Source organism: Amblyomma maculatum, chromosome 1 (assembly GCF_055883805.1).
Source record: "Amblyomma maculatum isolate TAMU_Amacu chromosome 1, ASM5588380v1, whole genome shotgun sequence".
Lineage (NCBI taxonomy): Eukaryota > Metazoa > Arthropoda > Arachnida > Ixodida > Ixodidae > Amblyomma > Amblyomma maculatum.
In genome coordinates this window covers 164,981,974-164,999,932 of record NC_139344.1, presented here as the reverse complement: position 1 = coordinate 164,999,932, position 17,959 = coordinate 164,981,974, and the positions used below count along the sequence as shown (strand labels likewise).

At 47.8% G+C, this 17,959-nt stretch overlaps 2 protein-coding genes across 2 annotated transcripts in view; one reads left to right on the top strand and one right to left on the bottom strand.

Annotated features, from left to right (window-relative positions):
- The window catches only part of for (cGMP-dependent protein kinase for), a 170,186-nt gene extending 165,533 nt beyond the window's left edge, over positions 1 to 4,653 (bottom strand). Inside the window, exon 1 of the mRNA XM_084589504.1 lies at positions 4,080 to 4,653. Within this exon, the coding sequence (XP_084445630.1) occupies positions 4,080 to 4,474 (395 nt within the window). The 5' untranslated portion in view covers positions 4,475 to 4,653. The remainder of the gene's footprint in view (positions 1 to 4,079) is intronic.
- An 11,074-nt stretch (positions 4,654 to 15,727) lies between these two features.
- Positions 15,728 to 16,441, top strand: LOC146204805 (dnaJ homolog subfamily B member 6-A-like). The gene has a single exon (XM_084605221.1). The coding sequence runs from the start codon at positions 15,728 to 15,730 to the stop codon at positions 16,439 to 16,441; it is 714 nt and encodes a 237-aa protein (XP_084461347.1).
- Positions 16,442 to 17,959: the final 1,518 nt, after the last annotated feature.

The window sequence follows — 17,959 nt, the reverse complement described above, 5'->3', positions numbered from 1 at the left end:
TATTTATTTTTTTGGAGGCGTGCGGGGGAAGGTGCCAAAATGTGTCTAGGTTATGGCGGAGATGGCGAACGCTATTGCCCGAGCCATTTAATCAACGAACACAGACATTCAAAAGCTGCTGGACCGATTGGCAGCACACTTCTTCAAAAGCGGGGGCTCGTGGCACGTAAGTTGCTTTTCTGAAACAATCTTCTTTGTTATAAGACTAGCATTCGTGATAATACCTACAGCCGCAAATTTGCAGTTCATATAGGTTTCGACACCGGCAGTAGATCGCAACGAACACGAAATACGTACCCTTCAAACTACAGTGAGGTATGTGATCCCAAAGAAATAAATTTATGAATGCACGTTTACCAATGAAGGCACTTCGTGCTTGGTACTGTATACCGCTGCAGCCGATACTGTAAACATTTAAAGTGCAAATATGATAAGCGCAACGTATAATATCAGTTATATCGGGTAACGCTTTAGTGCCAGCGCGTGCATTACTGAAGAAAGCATTCTGTTTCAGATAAAAGTGCGCAATAAACAATTTATATGCCGACATCATTTAGTGCTTATCGTTTGTTAACTCAATTTATTCTATTTTTTATATCTCACACAATGGGCCCGCAATGACACTGAGTGTTTTATAATGATTCGAGCATAGACTAATTTTTGGCTGCGAGTTCTCGTATCGTAGTGCATGCAGCTCACGGTACCAAGGCGCTTCTAAGACCTATAGGTCTGCTTGCCCGATGCAATTAAAGATCTCGTTTCAAATCTAGCCTTATTCGCAGTATAAGCTCCTGCGGGGTGAGGAAAAAAGAATAACTGGATCACTTTGTCAATAGACACCTCAACCATGATTTGAAAGAAAATAAAAATGTAGCCGGGGTTTAATGATGCTTAAACGAATTAAGACGTGCGCTAGCATTATTTGGAGTGGTTTTGTTTTGCGGCTTAGCATTGAACGACCGGCACAGTCTGGAAAATTGTGCCTTCTCCGAAATGAAAAAAAAAAAAGTTCGTCTTGAAGGAAGGAAAGGCGCATCTGTCTCATTTATCACTAGACATCTCAGCCGTATATCTTGATGGTTTGGTCTGGTTATAGTTTAGTTAATAGGGTCTAATGTCCCAAAGCGATTCAGGCTATATGAGAGACACCACAGAGGAGGGCTCCGGAAATTTCGACCACCTAGGGTTCTTTAACATGCGCTGACATCGCACAGCACACGTGCGTCTTGCTTTTCGTCTCCAACGAAAAGCGGCCGCAGCGACCGGAATCAGCCGCCTCGTGAGGGAAGGGAGGATTGGAGCGAAAGAAGAAAGAGACAGATTTTCCATAGTGGAGGGCTGAGGAAAACACATTAAGCCACCTGCGGATCTTTAACCCATGACTTGGTTAGGGTTAGCATAAGCGTCGCAGTTGCTATGACAGCCAGCGAGACACAAGCACTCTTTTTGCTCGACTCTGATGGTCGTATGAGTGTTTTCGTCCTAATATGAACGCCAACTAACAGCTTCAGTTGCCAAATAGTGTCTGTGTCATTTTTCTCATAGCGCGGTCAGGTGTCCACCAGCAAAGTGAGCCAGTTAGGCGCCTTTCCTTTTGTCAAATCGAGCACAGGGTCTGGACTGGGAATAAGGTCGGATTGGGAAGGAGACTGCTTTAGTTTCGCTTCATGTAAGTAGGCCCTGGAGGTCAGTCTAAAGCTTTGTTGGGCTTTGCAGTTTGCGAATACAATAGCAGCTTTCCCGCAAAGACTCCAGTCTGCTGCAGACACGTGCGCAATTGCGTGCACATGCTTGACCAAAGGCACGCTACACTGTCTATGCAAGTGGATGCTGTCAGTTCGTCGTTATGTTTTTGGAAAAGAAGTGTGGATACACATAAGGCTACAAATGTAGATTTGGTATTCTTTTACACTTGCTGCATAAACACCATTGCCCCGCCGGAGTGGTGCAGTGGTAAGACGCCCGACTACTGAGCCGGAGTACCCGGGTTCGATCCCGACCGCGGCGGCTGCGTTTCGATGGAGGCGAAACGAAGAGGCGTCCGTGTGCTGTGCGATGTCAGCGCACGTTAAAGATCCCCAGGTACCCAGTAATTTCGACCCAGGTGGTCGAAATTACTCCGTAGCCCTCCACTACGGCTCCTCTTTCTCTCTTTCCACCTCACATCCCACCTTCCTCCCTTCCCTTACGGCGCGGTTCAGGTGTCCACAGAAACTAGTGTGACAGATACTGCGCCTGTCCTTTCCTGTGAACCATTTATAATATATATAATAAACACCAATGATGTTCTTCCCTCGCTACTATTGTTTGTACGATAAGAAAAAAAAAGCGAAAGCATCCTACGGACGAGCAAAATAAAAAAAGACATTTTATTAGAGATTACAAACTCTTTTCAAATCAACCTTCGTCTTACAGTTTATCATTATGAATAGTCAGTGTCATGCTTAGTAATTCAATAGAAGTATTCGGTCACTATAATCGGGCGCTCAATGTTTAAGAGATTACGATAGTCTTCATGGAAAATTTCTAGATGTAACCGGTTTCCAGCTATATTTAGATCTAATCAGGACCGGCCATGTGCGATGGCACAATGGTGCGCAAGAAAGAAAGAAAAAATACGTAAAACAATAACCAGAATGTGTTGCCCACCCCTCGTATTTATGAGGACTGGATAGATGCTGCACCACAAAAACTGTCACCAGGCCGTCAGTTTCCAGGAGTCCAGCTAGCCAAAGTGTACGTCTGCTCAAGCAATGCTTCATATTGAGAACTCTCTCAATGCGCTGCCCACGGCAAGACGAGAGACCGAGCCCCGGTTCACAATGGCCAGTGGGGCACTGTTCTGTACAGTAACTGTCTCCCACCGCTTATTTTCTCAGGTCTCTTCGCACCCATTACGGAAGTAACACAGAATGCACAGCTCACTTGAAAAGCCATCGATGTTTATCGTTCGTTACCATTCGTGTCAACCAAGCGATATAGTAGACCGGTGGGCGGCGAAAACACCCGAAATGCTTTTTGCCAGGTTGACTGCACTCATTGGAAGCTGTATCCATCCCTTTCATGCACCGTGTCAATTTCCGAATAACGCCGTCTACGCTTGCAGCAAATATCCGCACTACGTATCATCGAGAGCCCAAACGATAACGTGACTTTAAAAAAAAAAGGGAAAATGAACCAGTCGAGAGCGCAAAAGGAAGCGATAAAAGTAAAAGCGCGAGTCCGCGACGGGAATCGCACGGTCGGCAGGTTATGATAATCAGCACGGAGACCGCGCTCGCCGCGAGTCCTCCGCATTCCTTTTCGTGCCTGTGCCCGGAGCGAGTCGAGAGAGCGGGTAAACAGGCAGCTGGAAAGCGGCCGCCGCTCACCGCTCCTCCCGACACCGCTAACCGCCGCCGCCAACTTAGCGATCCGGTGTCCTTGGCTCCGGGTGGGCGATATGAGCATGTGCCGCTGCAGCCAGTTGTGCCGGCCGCTGCGACTGCCCGGCGGAAAATTAGCATAAACATTCAGTGTGCTGAGATTTGGGTCGGTGCAAAGTACTCCAAATAGCAATATAACAAAAAAAGAAAGACACGCGAGCGCTCCTTCGGGTCGAAAACACAGGCCCAAAACTTCAAGATTGACGAACACCGAAAGTAATCTCTTCACGCAGGCTCATACGGCTGCGGAGGAGTCCTGAATTGAGTGACAGTAATATTTATGCCCCCTGAAGGGTGCACACAGTTTACTTTTCGATGTTGAAGTACATTTAGTTTCGAGGTTAAGTACCTTCTTTCCTTAATATGCTCCTACATGACGCAAAACGGTGACTTGCGACAAAATATCGTTCTCACGTTGCGGGTTTGACACTACATCTCGACCGGCTAAGGTGCGAAAGGCTTTTCCGCGAAATCGGTTACGAGAGGCAGGATGGAGCTGAGACCCATCGCGCGATGCAGGGAAGCATTGCAGGAAGAACGCTGCGGAGCACGCGCGCGTGCTCCACGAACCGCTAGAAGAGATCGGGGTGCGAAACAGCTCCCCGAGCTCTGTGCGGCTCGCACGAGCGCGCGGAGCGCAAAAGGTGCACCGACCTGTCGGACTTGGGGTATTCCTGGAACTTGGTCTGTATGAGGTCCTGGATGCTGCGGAGCGACTGCGGCTCGGCTGAGATGCCCTGGGCGCGCTCCTTGCGTCGGCCCGAGCGGCTGTAGCGAGCGTTGTACGGGATGAGCACCGACTGAAACTTGTCCAGTTGGCTGCGCAGCTGCAGGATCTCTTCGTCGCGAAGCGTGATGACCTGCCGTAGGTCGTGGATAATCCGCTCCTGCTTGAGCACGGCATCGCGCAGCTCCTCCAGCGTGCCCATGCTCAGCAGAGCGGCCGGGCACGAGGACGGCGGCGGGCTCTCGTCGCACTCCAGCTTGCGATCGGCGGCCGAGGACGACAAACAGATCACCACCGAACGGCGCGGCCGCGAAGGAAACATACGCACACCCTGTCCTGTCGCGGCTCACTCAGTCGACAAGGCTCATGCCGGCCTTCTGCGCACGAGGTTTGTGCCCTTCCGCGGGGTGCGTTTTTTGGACACGCGACGCACTTGCTGCCGATCTCGCCGATCGGGCCACGCACCAGACGCCCCTGCGAGCGGCCGCCGCACACGCGTTCAAGAGGCCTCGTTATCGCGGTTCCGCGGCGACGCTGGCGCCGCCCTGTGCACGGCTTCGCAAACTGCCGTGAAGGACGGCTGGTTTAACGTCCCCGGCGGGCTGGTTGCTGCCACGGCGCCGGCGGCTTCGCAAATGCACGCGGAATGCCCTTTTCCTCTTCCCCACATGATGCATTTGAATGAGCCAAACTGCGTCAGTTTGGTGCTGTTATGGCACTGCGTCTAAGTTGTCTCTATTGGTGATGTTCGAGTCCTTCATTAGCATCAGAAGAGAGGCGAGATGATGAAAGTTGATGATGAAGTAAAAGCGGTCCTGATATGCAGAATGCTGGTTGCTTCTCGTGAGAGAAAAAAAGAGGAAGTAGTAGCTAAAGAGAAGAAAAGCCTGCTCAAAGGAACGACGTGCCATATGTACAGAGACGAGAAGAAGAACGAAAAGCTCTGATATCATACGACGGCTCTCTTGATGCTCCGGACGACCACATGACATGAACAAAGCAAAGCGTATGGCGGGAAGAACAAAATAATTGAAAGAAAAAAAAAAGTCAGCCCATGCCAATAGTTATAAGGGGCTCCATGGTATAAGCAATGCGTTCAGCAAAGAGTTGGAATTTACTGAGCGGGCAGAAGCCACTATGCCGCGCAGTCAAAACTACTCCCCCGTGTTTGAAGGCAGGAAATGCGCATCTTATGCTGAGCTTCACGAGCGGAAGATTAGAGGAAACAATTCAGAGCACTGGTGAAATCGACAAGTTGTACTTTTTTTCTTTGCTTTCACAGATACATGACAACGCCGTTGTTCCGGCACAGTTAATAGTCATTTATTTGCCTCATTCTTGCATATAAATCACAGCAAGTAGCAGCCTTTGTCGAGCGCACTTAGGTTGAGCTATGAACTGCACAAGGCTCCATCGTCCAGCAGTTAACGATCACCGCGGAACTGGGCGCGTGACTATGGTATGGACGAAGGCCAGTGGGCAAGTAAGATTTGGTTGCTAAGAGGTCCTCCCGTCGCGCTTCACAATGAGATTAGAGTGGCGTCTATCACAAAGTTGCTCGCACTATCGTGACAAAAGTTCACGGAGGCCGCGAACGGCAACCATCGCGCATAACCTTCGAATCTGTTGGTTTAGACCATACTTGCGGATGTGGAGGTTCAAGTTTTGTTCTCTCAAGTGAGCCGAAAAATAAGGCGACAATTCTTTCACATTGGGCTTCCTGAACTAAATCGCCATACACGCGTTCCAGAAAGCTTCGTCCCGATGATGCAAGACGATACACAAAGAAGCAGTAAACGTTCAAGCCGAGTATTAAACCTTATGAGCAACAAGAAAATGGACGTTTCCTTTAGGCTAATAGCACAAGCGGATGCCGGTGGAAAACACCAGGTAAAAAAAAATAGAAAAAAAAGGACCAAATATGCGTCAGTAAAAGACTGAACCAGCCACCGCGACGGGCGTCTAACCTGGTCTCACTGCGGGCTTTGAACTTTGTAATGACTGATCACTGTAGAATGCTGACACGAACGATATCGCAACAATGGGAAACAGAAACAGTAATCAATCAAATATTGCTCGGGCAATCATATCGGAAATCAACCCAAAGAAAGGAAAGCAAACTGCGCAGTCCTCGTATAGGCAACGCGGCGGGCAGGAAAAATATGCGAGGTATACGTTTACAGGTTGTACTACGTTGAAAATCGCCATCATCAGTAGCAGCGCAGCCTGACTATACCATGCACTGCAGGGCAAAGACCCCCCCCCCCCCTCCCCCCCCCCCCCCCTTCTATCTTTCCAATTATCCCGGTATTGTGCCATGCTGCGTCCACTTGATCCCCACTTCCTCTCCCTGCTACGCTTGGCTTCTCTTGGAATGCGCTCTTTTATCAAGATAACCAGCGGTTATCTTGCCTTCACATTACATTCCTTACCCATGTCCAAAACGTGTTGTTCTTGATTTCGACCGGGATGCCGTAATAATGCGATTGCTCCCTGCTTTTCAATAGCACGCTGCGTTACCCTCAACGGGTCCAGGATTCTTGGACACCTAATTACGAGACAGCTTTGGTACACTGTAAAATTATTTTTATGATAGAAATGGCCTAAAGTTGCGGTGGGTACCAAAGTTTTGCTTCTGAAGTTTGTTCGGCGCTGACAAGGTATGAGTTGGACTGCTATAAACCGATCGGGTGCGTTTTTTAAAATTAATAGCAAAACAACTAGACGCCTGGCGAGGGACAATGTGCGGATATATCGATTGCTAGCGTGTGTTTTGCAATATGTTGAAAAGTCATGTTCAAAGACTTTCTTAAATGTATAAAAAAGTTATTTCCCAGAACATATTTAAAACTTCTGGATATTATTTAGGTTGAACCCTTTTCGCCAGTCCCCACGTAATTCTGCCTCCACGTTTCTGCCTCGCAGGTATACAAGCGCCGATAAAATACAGCTGTTACGTACTTTTCTCTCGAGGAGCACTGGTAACCTGCCAGTCATAATCTGAGATTACCTGCCAAATACGCTCCACCACATTCGTAACCATCCAGTTATTTTAATTTCGTTGTATGGATCGGTGGTCCCTACATGCCCTGAACAGAACTATTCCCGACCGTACGCTGTAGTTTCTTTCCAAGACAGTTAAAAGTGATTTTATTTATCTAAATATTGACCTTTAGACCCACTGTTCTGCTGTGGCTGGCTAAGTAATGGATCATGCGCTGCAGTTCATCCCCTGAGTTATTCAGTAAATCAATGCCATCAACGAATCGCAGATTGCTAAGATATTCTCTCTTATCTCGAACCGTCCCCAATACAGAACTCTTACATCACGTATATACACCGTGAATAGAACTTGTGGGCGATTCCTCTGCCCGAGGCATGCGCACGACAAAACACACAGTGGGCCGTGTAACAAACATTCTTTATCTCACGTTACGCGCGGGGGTCGTCGAGGCCGTCCGGGGTCGTCGTCCGGGTGGCTGCGGGTCGTTCTCGTGGAGAGAGCCAGGGGAGAAGCGGGAGCGACGAGCCAGGAACCAAGAAGAGACCGAGACCGCGGCGCGTGCCTTATTTTATAGCCCCGTCGCGCGGGACCGGTTATCCCCGCGCGAGCGGGGAGAGGGAAACAGGCACGCGCGCAGGGAGCATTGGGAAGTGGCGCGGCCTTCGAATGCGCGGCGCGCCACGAGCCCTACAAACTAGACAGAAAACGTATATCCTTGTTTGACATTTTCCTTTATTGGGATTTGACTGTCTTCATTATAGAGGCTTATGATGGCTGCGCAGCTTCTTATCTATCAGTATTTTTGCATATGACATTTCCACATCCTAATTTCGTGATGTCTGCATTACTTCTGAGCAACGACCTAGTCAAATTCGTTCTAGTAATCTGTAATCACATTTAGTGGAAATCAAGAAGAAGAAATGGGAATGGGCAGGACATGTAGTGCGAAAAGAGGATAACCGATGGTCGCTTAGGATAACAAACTGGATTCCAAGGGAAGAAAAGTGTAGCAGGGGGCAGCAGAAAGTTAGGTGGGCGGATGAGGTTAATACCTCTGTCAAGCGCGCAAAATAAAGTGCACTTACGGCGAGTGTCACTTACGAAAAGTACACTCTACCGCTGCTTAACAGCGTAACATAAGTACACTTGCCAAAGTGTGCACTCAGGTCGGAGTGCGTTCGCAAAACAGACTTCGAGGGCTGAGCGCGTAGCCTCGCCGGCAGAAACTTCTTCGTCACAAATGTAATATGTAATAAGATATGTATACAAGTTGATTTTACGTGTTTTGCACATATTTTCATTTGATGAAATGCTTTATAATAGCGATGGGCAAAATATCAAATAACAAAAACGTGATGGAACCGCGTACGCAACTTCCACATTATAAGTGGTGCGCCACTGCGGCTACGCCATTTTCAGTTAGGGGGCGGTTGTTATTGTTCATGGTGCTCGTTGATAAGGGGCCTATGAATCATGGCCCGGTGTCATATTTTAAGCATTTTTTAAATGTTTTACTGCTTTAAAGAGCAGTTCCCTGAACTTCGCGCTTGGAGGTTCCAATTTCTTTTTTAAAAGACGTTTTTCAGTTGCTAGTTTCGTACCAACGAGTGCTTATGCGAGTGCACTTCGCTTTCCCGTTTAGCACTGCGTAGCGTAAAGTCTCTTTCAAGCTGCGAAGTGCACTCCGCGGAAGTGCACTTTGACTTGTACGCTTGACTGGGGTATAAGAAGTTCGCAGGGGTCAAGTGGATGCAGCTAGCACAGAACCGGGTTAATTGGAGAAATATGGGAGAGGCCTTCGCCCTGCTGTGGGTATAGTCAGGCTGATGATGGTGATGAATCTATAAAATAAAAAATAATAGGGCGGCTGAAAGTTGACAAAGGCTTCCACAAGGTCATCGTCTTTAGAGCTATGAGAAGCGCATCCTTTGTTACAGGGCTGCAGCAGTTGAAGATTAGCGTTACCGCATTCGGTGTGAGTTGATGTCACATTGAACCGTATTACGCTGCGTCATGAAACAAATTTTATCTGAAAATAAAAGAGCACCAACACAGCGCACTAAATGTCATCTACTCTAGCACAGTACAGATGGACAACGCCTGCTCCAGCGAGGCGTGACATACATACAAATTGAGACTGACGTCCGGGCCGTCCTGCGCTATCGAGCCCGACCCACGCCGGGTTCGCGCAAAGGGGTGTGGCACGGCCGCGTCGTCGGCACATCTGTGCCGCTAGGTCATGCACGGCGGATTGGGAGGCGAAGAACGTAGCAGTTTTGAATGAGACAATTCTTTCTTCCGCCGCCTGTTGGTAGATTCAAGTCTTCCTCTTGCGCCGGAGGTGAAAAGCTTCGTTGGCAACAATACACACGTGCGTCCACACAGGGAATCCAAGGACATGCACAGGCTCCAGATACGCTGGGGTGGCACATCAGGTGGAACCTGTTCTGCTGCCGATCAAGAGGAAGAAAGTTTGCGCTATCAGCGCTTTAAGATTCTTGGGGCCAGCTTAGCAGTGAAACTGTTGCTAACGAGCCATTCCGTGCCCGGTGGCGGCGGTGGGCCTAAATGATACCGGGAAAACACGATGCGAAAGTTAGTTACCTTTTTAGCTAGTACAAATAGAAGACTAGTTGCGATCGGAGATTCGTAGCTGGTCTATAGTAAAAGCCGTATCGGTCTCTATTGTGTCGAAACGGCGATTAAGGCGCTGTGGCTCAAACAATTTTGGCTAACTTGCACGTCTCTCGAAAACAGCCTGACAACACTTTTTACTGCTCTAGCCGTGATGGGAGAGAGCAGGTCACGTGACACATGAACAGCTGAGTTACGAGCACCGGTGGGCGTTGCTGTGCACGTGGCGAAGAAGCGCGAGCTTTGAATGGCGCGCGAAATGACAAAAATTTGTTAACTCGTACGGGTATTACCCTAACCATGGCCGCGTCCCTCATAGCCGATGTCACTTTGGGACCTTGAATTTATTTATTTATTTATTTATTTATTTATTTATTTATTTATTTATTTATTTATTTATTTATTTATTTATTTATTTATTTATTTATTTATTTATTTATTTATTTATTTATTTATTTATTTATTTATTTATTTATTTATTTATTTATCCCTGGTAGTTCGGGACAGACGCGGGGATCCGGGAGTTGCCGTCAGCATACCGACATTACTGCAAGCAATTTTAATCAAGCTAACCATTTTATTGCGTATGCATTTTAGTTTATGTACCATTGTATACTCAACAAAACATATTGCTTTATTGACTTGCTTTTTGTTGTGTTTTATTTTTTAGTGACACACCCGGCACTTCCGCTGCATGCAGTTTTCGGATAACGGCAGTAAGCCCCGAGAACACGCACGAAGTGATAGCAATGCCGCTCACTGGAACATTCAGAAGTTCTTCGTCTTCACAGGAATGTTGCTCTTCATCTTTGCTTGGTCGCGCAACTCTTCGAAGCTCTGGCAGAGCGTGAACACTGCGGTAATCGTGTGCAAGTCGCGTGCTAGCAGCATCTGAAAGGCATCGTCGATACCTTTCAAGATGTGTTTTATCTTGTCGGCTTCGGACACGTCCACGTTGACGCGTTTGTTTAAGTCAATGAGTTCTTCTGTATAGCTGGTAAAAATTTTGCCGACCTGCTGCTATCGTTCACGCAAGCGCTGTTAGGCACGAAGTTTCCTGGCAGTCGGGCGACCAAAGACTTTTGCGAGCTTCGTTTTTAAGGTGGCCCAAGTTCGGATGTCGCCATCTTGGTTCCGATACAATAGATCAGCGACACTGGCTAAATAAAAAACAACGTTGTTCAGCCTAGTCTCGTCGTCTCATATACTCGTTCGTATGATGTGACCCAGTCTCATCGGCTCCGCTGAAGACAGCCGGGTCCCGTTGGCGAACGGAGACGGCACAGGTAACAGTAGGACCCGCTTGCACGGCTGAACGTCATCAGGCATCGCAGGGGCCGGGAGAGTGCGACTATGTAGCTCCAGGGTCGGTATCCTTACCCAGCACCTCCGCCAAATGTAAGATGGGGGTTGATTGGAATGCGTTGCAGGCGACCAAAGAGGCAATGACGACAACGGTCCGTGGTCAGACAGGTTCAGTCCCGAGAACACACACGAAGCGATAGCAATGCAGCTCACTAGAACGTTCAGAAGTTGTTCTTCGTCTTTACAAGCCTTGTTGCTCTTCATAGAAGCATTTGTCCTTCTGGTGCAGTCACGGCACCAATGAAGTCCTTGACGTTCTGAAACCTGGATCCACGAAGCGCAGATAAGAAAATCCCTTGTAGCCAAGACAGACAGAACTGCAAGGGAAGTGGGGATGTACAGCTAGTGCAGCCAAATTCAGTAATCGCTTCTTTTGTTTTATGAGTGCTGTGATGACGGATACTGTCGCCTGTGTTGACGCTACAGAGGAAAAAGAAGACATGCACACCCTTGTTCTTCGATGGCGCAAGACCAAACAGTTGACTAAGATCGCAATGAATATTGATATGGGTCCACCAGATATATGGGTGGAGTATATGTGAATAAAAACAGTATATAGATGAGCAGGTTTGAAGGCGAGTACTTTATAGAGACATCTCGCGCTTTCAACCAGAGCTCTCAAGCGAGTCCCGAATGTATTAGAAGCGCCTCCTACAGTTTGGAAAAGAAACAAAACTCATACAATATTCATTATGCAGTCTAAAACAGCATTACAAGTATTTCGGCACCTCCAAGCACTCTCTTGTGAGGCAGGCTTACAGCCTCACAGCACGTCCTTTAAGAATCGGTGCCAAGGGATGTGAATGGTTTGAAAAGTGGCCCATGCCGCCATGAAAGCAATCTTGCAAGTAACGAAAAGGACTAAAAGTGGGGGCGGTGATGTCTGCACTTAAACCTCTGCTGTCACACAGTCAACCGGCTCGAGCTTCCTTTATCCCCTATCCCCTTCCTTTATGTTATCTGCAGGTACTAAACCTATATCTGTTTCTGTTTGCAACTAGCAAGAACCACAGAAGCAGGGAAAATATGGAACAAAACCACGACCGTTTGCTTGTCCAGCTCGGCAATAGGTAGGACTCTAAACCCAGTTTATTTTTATTTTTCAGCTAGAAAAACAAAATAAATAAACGGAAAGGTGCGAATAGAAAACTGCGCACCAAAAGCGTGTGTCATCACAAACCCCTCAAGACTAAACATTTGTTGAAAATGCTTTCTTTGCCCGATAAATAGCAAGCAGTTTTTGCGAATGCCAGTCATCCCTGCCCCCTTTTTATTAGTAACACTTTTTGAATAAACCGCTGCGTCCATCCTCGTCAATTTTGCTTTGCCGAAAAAAAAAGCAAAAACATACGAGCAAATGCGCTCGCCTCCTCTCTAAAATCCGCTCCGAAGTGGCATGCATATTCCGCCCCCCGTTTTTTTTTTTTTTTTTTTTTTGGAATATGGTGAAAACAGCGAACCATGAAAGTTATGAGGCTTTAAAACGCGGCCACCGTTGCAATGGTGTCGGAAAATCGCGATAGACCTGTGCGTGTTCATCATCTTTATTCACAAGGCTACCGTAACCACTGGAGATCGAGCGGCCTTGCCATAGTATAGACATAGCGGCAAACCATTGCTTGCAATGTTTTTTTTTTTTTTTTTGTAGTGACTACCACTGTGCTTTCAATAACGCATGATTAACAATAATGACCAGCACCTTTCAAAACAGCAAGTATTTGCTACGTCCTTCATTAAGGCTGTTAATGACGTAACTAAAGCACCTACCGCGAGAGCGATTAGCTCAAGGTTCCAGTCAACTTTAGGCCTCGGTGGTGCAAGCGGATAAAAAGGGTCTCAAATTGACGCAAAGCTTTTCACAGAGTTTGCAGGACGAACAGAAAGGGAGCCATTACTTCTCCAGGGTTATGTACCTGCCTTGCATGCGGGAGGAAAGGGGTTCGATCCCCAGTGCCGCTCGGTACCGCCAGCTATTGATACAATGGGTGCAGACTGTTCCCTGACCTGATTTTCGGTCCGTTTGGGGTGAAATGCTTTGAAAAAGGGTCTCTGAAACCACCGCGTTAGAAAAAGAACATATACCTCGTGTCACGGTACTCCTTAAAGTTCATCATCGTCATCGTCATCATCACCACCCGAAGAGACTAGGGTAATCATGAGGGCAATGGAGACGACAAAGCGCCGCCTCGAGGACTGGTGGCGCAACAGAGCAGCCTGTTAAATTTCTTCTTTCTCTCTCTTTCTTACTTCTTCGGACTATTTGACTGAACATTTAGCATAGAATTTTCTCACTCCTCAATTTTTTCTACCCGTTTCTCCTGGCCTGATCCAGAACTTTGTAATCCCCCGATACAAAGGGGAATGACCGCATCAGCATCAGCATCATCCTCACCACCACCACCACCATCATCATCATCATAACTTCTTTGAGGACAGTATCCTCTCGACAAGCCGTCGATGGTAGAAATGGTAAGTATGGGGCAGCTTCAATGTAACAATCTTTCTATACTTCCGGCGATTCCGCTATTTCAAGACGTCACCCCATGATTTTGTTCCCACCAACGAATATGTTAGTCATTCGGATGATCTGCTGGTGTTTCGATGACCTCCGCCGTTCTTTTTATCAACGAAGTGTAGAACATTTAAATATTATGAAACTTTTAATTCCATTCGCGGCCTTCTGCATCGCCCTGACCAGTAGCACGGTATGACTGCCAATTTACTATGCGCATACTGTAGACGTATCCAATGTTTAGGCAGGTACTACAGAAACATCACTAAACAACACCATTCGCCTACGGCGCATTTAACCGATGCAACCGAATCTCAGAAACCAATTTGACGAGAATAGTGACAATGACATGAAATTTAAAAAAAAAAAAAATGTCACTCAACGCCAAGAAAGGAACTAATGAAACGGTGCGGACGGAGGACGAAGGCTTGGGCAACACCTGGACGCGAAAAAAAAAAAAAACACAGTGTCATGCTTCTTCTCGAAACGTATCTATCATTGAAAGGATCTTGTGCACATTTTCGATCACGTTTTGGACGCACCAAAAACTGGTTGTTGGAAAGGCACCCAAAGTAAAGAGCAGACACCATTCCCTTTGCTCCGGTAGAGCAGGATGCAAACGCCGTACTGAGGGAGTTAGTAGAGAGATTTAGCACACCGTGATCGGCGATCCGCTACCGTGATCCGCCACCGCGCGTTTAACTACGCATGCCCAGATCAATTTGATGCCGATATGTGGCGCCACATACCAGATGTCGGCGACCTACCGCATTGTAACCAATCAGCTTGTACGCCCCGCCCACTAGCGGTAGAGGATCACGGTGGCGGATCGCAAATCACGGTATACTAAATCTCTCTAGTACCGCTTACGAAACGCCAGAAGAAAAAGAGGGAAGGGGGGAGAAAAAAGAAACAGACCTCCAGAGGTACAACTCACCAATTTATCTATTTCAAGCCGGATTCTGTTTCCATCAAAAAGCGGTTTCGGTTTCGTCGGAGAAAGCAGTAGAAAGAGGAATCACTGTAAGGGGACTTTGCCGTAGCGTTCATGAACATCGCAAGCCGCGAATGTGAGAAGCTATGGGGCGGGTTAGTTCACTCGCTTCACGACGAATGCTCTCAGAGACGTTAGAAAAAAGTTCGCGTTTTAATCAGAGTGAAACTTCGCCTTCCGTGTCGAACTCGTTAGACAGTACATTATTCACGTAGTTTTTATATACAGAATTCAGGCGTGGGAAATCAGGGATAGCGGTGAAGAACTTCGAAAGATTCCACTGCGTCGATTATTACACACGGATTAAAATAATTGTGCTTGCCCGCCGCATGTCGGAGGTTCACCAGATTACTGAAGGTAGGGCTTTTCGCCGCGCCTAGGCTTATACTTGCAGTGAATATGCCCTGAACCAACACATGAAACTTCGCGGTATATCTATAAGCAGAGGTCACCAGCGAGCAGCAGATCTCACGCAACAAAAAGCATGGTTGGTAGATGCATATACTTCTTCGTCGTTAACGACAGAAGCCGGGATTCCTTGAACTGTAACGTGAATTGAACTGCGCAAGCTTCATAGACTTTGAGCATAATTAATCCACATTGGAATCGATTTTCTTGGACGACATTTTTCGTTTTCGGCGCTTTTTATGGTCTTTACTTTGTCTCCCATAAAGTATGTTGCTTGCCGCATTGCTCGCTTTTCATTTCGGTCATTCTAGGTTTTGAAGGAGGTCATCAGCGTTGCTGAATTGAAGTCAAATCCTCACTCTTGTGTTCTGTTGCTGGATCAGAGTTTTAGCGTTGAACGCCTTTATTCCATCTGTTGGTCGGCTGTGCGAAAAGAAAGACGCCTTGAAAAGCGCGTGAGCATGCATCGCCTCTCTCAGTATCCGCGCCGCCGCCATAGCCAAGGCATCCGCCGCCGCCGCCCGCTGTCCGCCGCGGCCAGGCGTCCGCCGTCCGCCGTGCGCCATCGCCACAGCGCCCGGCTTCGATGTCCTGTGAACCAAGGCTCCAGTAGCCGCGCTATACGGCTGCAAAGGAGCCTGAGACGACACTTCCAGCCATGGATAATCCTGACTACTACAATCTGCTGGGGGTGCCGCGGAACGCGACGCTGGCGACTATCCAGCGCGCCTACCGGCGACTGGCGCTAAAATGGCACCCGGACAAGAACCCGGACGACAGGGACATGGCCGAATTTCGCTTTAAGAAGATATCAGAGGCCTATCAGGTCCTCTCAGATCACTTGAAGCGGCATCGCTACGACCTGTACGGTAACGCGGGCCCCAGCGGCGAACAGATATCAACATTCACTTTCCAAAATCCTACAGAAGTGTTCCGTGCGTTTTTCGGTTCATCCGATCCTTTCAGCGATCCGTTACGCAATGTGTATGCCATGAGCGGCGGCGGAGGCGGCTACACTGGTCCCACATTTTCCGGTAACCCCTTTTCCCAACAACAGCCGAGCATGGGCTCCCAGTTCAAGATGAATATCGAGAGTCTAACGATCCAGGCGCCATTCCCGGTTCCATGGGAGACGCCGCTGGAAGACATAAGCCAGCTTTACCGTAACAACTGGCCTCCACCTCCCGCGAAAACCGTCACAGAAGCCACCACCGTTCGCTACGTGGACGGCAAGTGGGCCCAGACATGCACGGTCACCAGGGAGGGCGAGACAATTGTCATCTACCAGGATGGCAAGCTCGTCTCGAACTCCCCAGAGCCACAGGTCGACCTGCAACTTGACGACGTTGAGGACATGGAGATAGACCAGTGAGAACGGCAGTGCCTGACGGTCGCCTCCTCAGACAGTCAGCTCTGTTCGGCGACAAAGTGTGCTCCGGTGGTGCTGCCTGAGATTCTTCTCATCGGGCTCAAGGGAACGCGGCATAAAAGGCCCAAAAATTGCAAGGAATGTGTAGGACCAGCTGCTTGGCATGGAATAGCTCTCAGTAGCAGGAACTGTGGCGGCAAGCAGAACTGGATAGCAGAACAAATGTCAACCTGAAGAGACGGGTCTAATGTTATGACTGCGAGAGTAAAGTTAAATTGCTACGACTGAAAATATTCCTCGCACTGCGCAGGTTTCATAACCTAATTGTTTCCTGTCTGGCTGGTCACATGCTGCCTGGCCGAACTCTGGAAATAGCATATCCTATCTTTTCTTCGGGAATGATCGAGCAGCTCGGTAAAAGGCTAACGCACTTCGTCGCTGTGTACAGTAAGGTCCAGGGCATCCTGCTGACAGTACTTTGGTGGCCAAAACCTGTATCGTCTACAAGCTAAATGCAGGACCACTGAAAAAAAAAAAATGTTGAGGCAGCTAACCAGTCATGTTGGAAAATAGATTGGACTTTTCTTGCCTTTTGTCGACATGCGCCGAAAGGATATCTCAAGCGATATTTTTGGCCCTGCTAGTCCATATGAAGTCCTTCCCTTCCCCTTGGCGTTACAGTCTGCTGGTCGGCACACTGACAGGCCCAGTGTTGCACGCAGCACGCTTTCAATGTCCAACCAATATGCGCACAGTGGCGGTTCGCCTGCAGAGCGTTGGAGCGATATGTGCCAGAAAAAAAAAAAATATATATATTTCGGTAGCTGCTTTGTTTAGGTCCATGCGCTTGTGTTTTTATCACTTGTGTAACTTTAGGCAATTCTTGAGCGAAAGGATTAACTGTGTAATGCACCACCTGCATGCTACACAAGAAAAAATATGGCCGGAAAAAGCACTAATAATCGCAAAGACGCGTAAAGAAATCGACTTCGGGAACACAGACACGCACCAAAAAAAAGAAAAAGTGAGGCGGGTTGCCTACTTGGCATTTTGAAGAGTGATCTCTTGCGTAGGGGCCTGCAAAGTTCAGGGAGCCAAAAGAAATGGGTTGCATATGCACGTAGTAAACTATTTGTGCTACCTCCAGCATTTTAACGACCGCGATCTCTGAATATTAAAGCGCCCTTGGAGCCGTAGAACGACATTTTTTTTTTAATGAACATGATTTGGATGGTTTAATTTGTGGCCGCAGTGGCCACGTTTCAATGAAGACGAAAAAGAAGAGCACCTGTTTACTCCACTGCATCACATTTCCATCGCTCCCTGTCAGTTTCTTGTTGTCAGCTGGCCTCTTTTTTTTTTTTTTTGAGTCAACTGGCCTCGGTTTCATACCCCGCAGGTATAATACTAGTGCAAAATTTGTTAGAACCTTTAGATGTAATCCTCTCTAACGTCCTTCGAACGATAGTCAGTGGAATTTGGTTCTAATGGTTTACGCTGACATTTTTCCTTAATAACTCA

What these genes read in the sequence shown, in the direction of transcription:
- LOC146204805 (XM_084605221.1), top strand. Translation starts at nt 15,728, where the DNA reads ATGGATAATCCTGACTACTACAATCTGCTGGGGGTGCCGCGGAACGCG.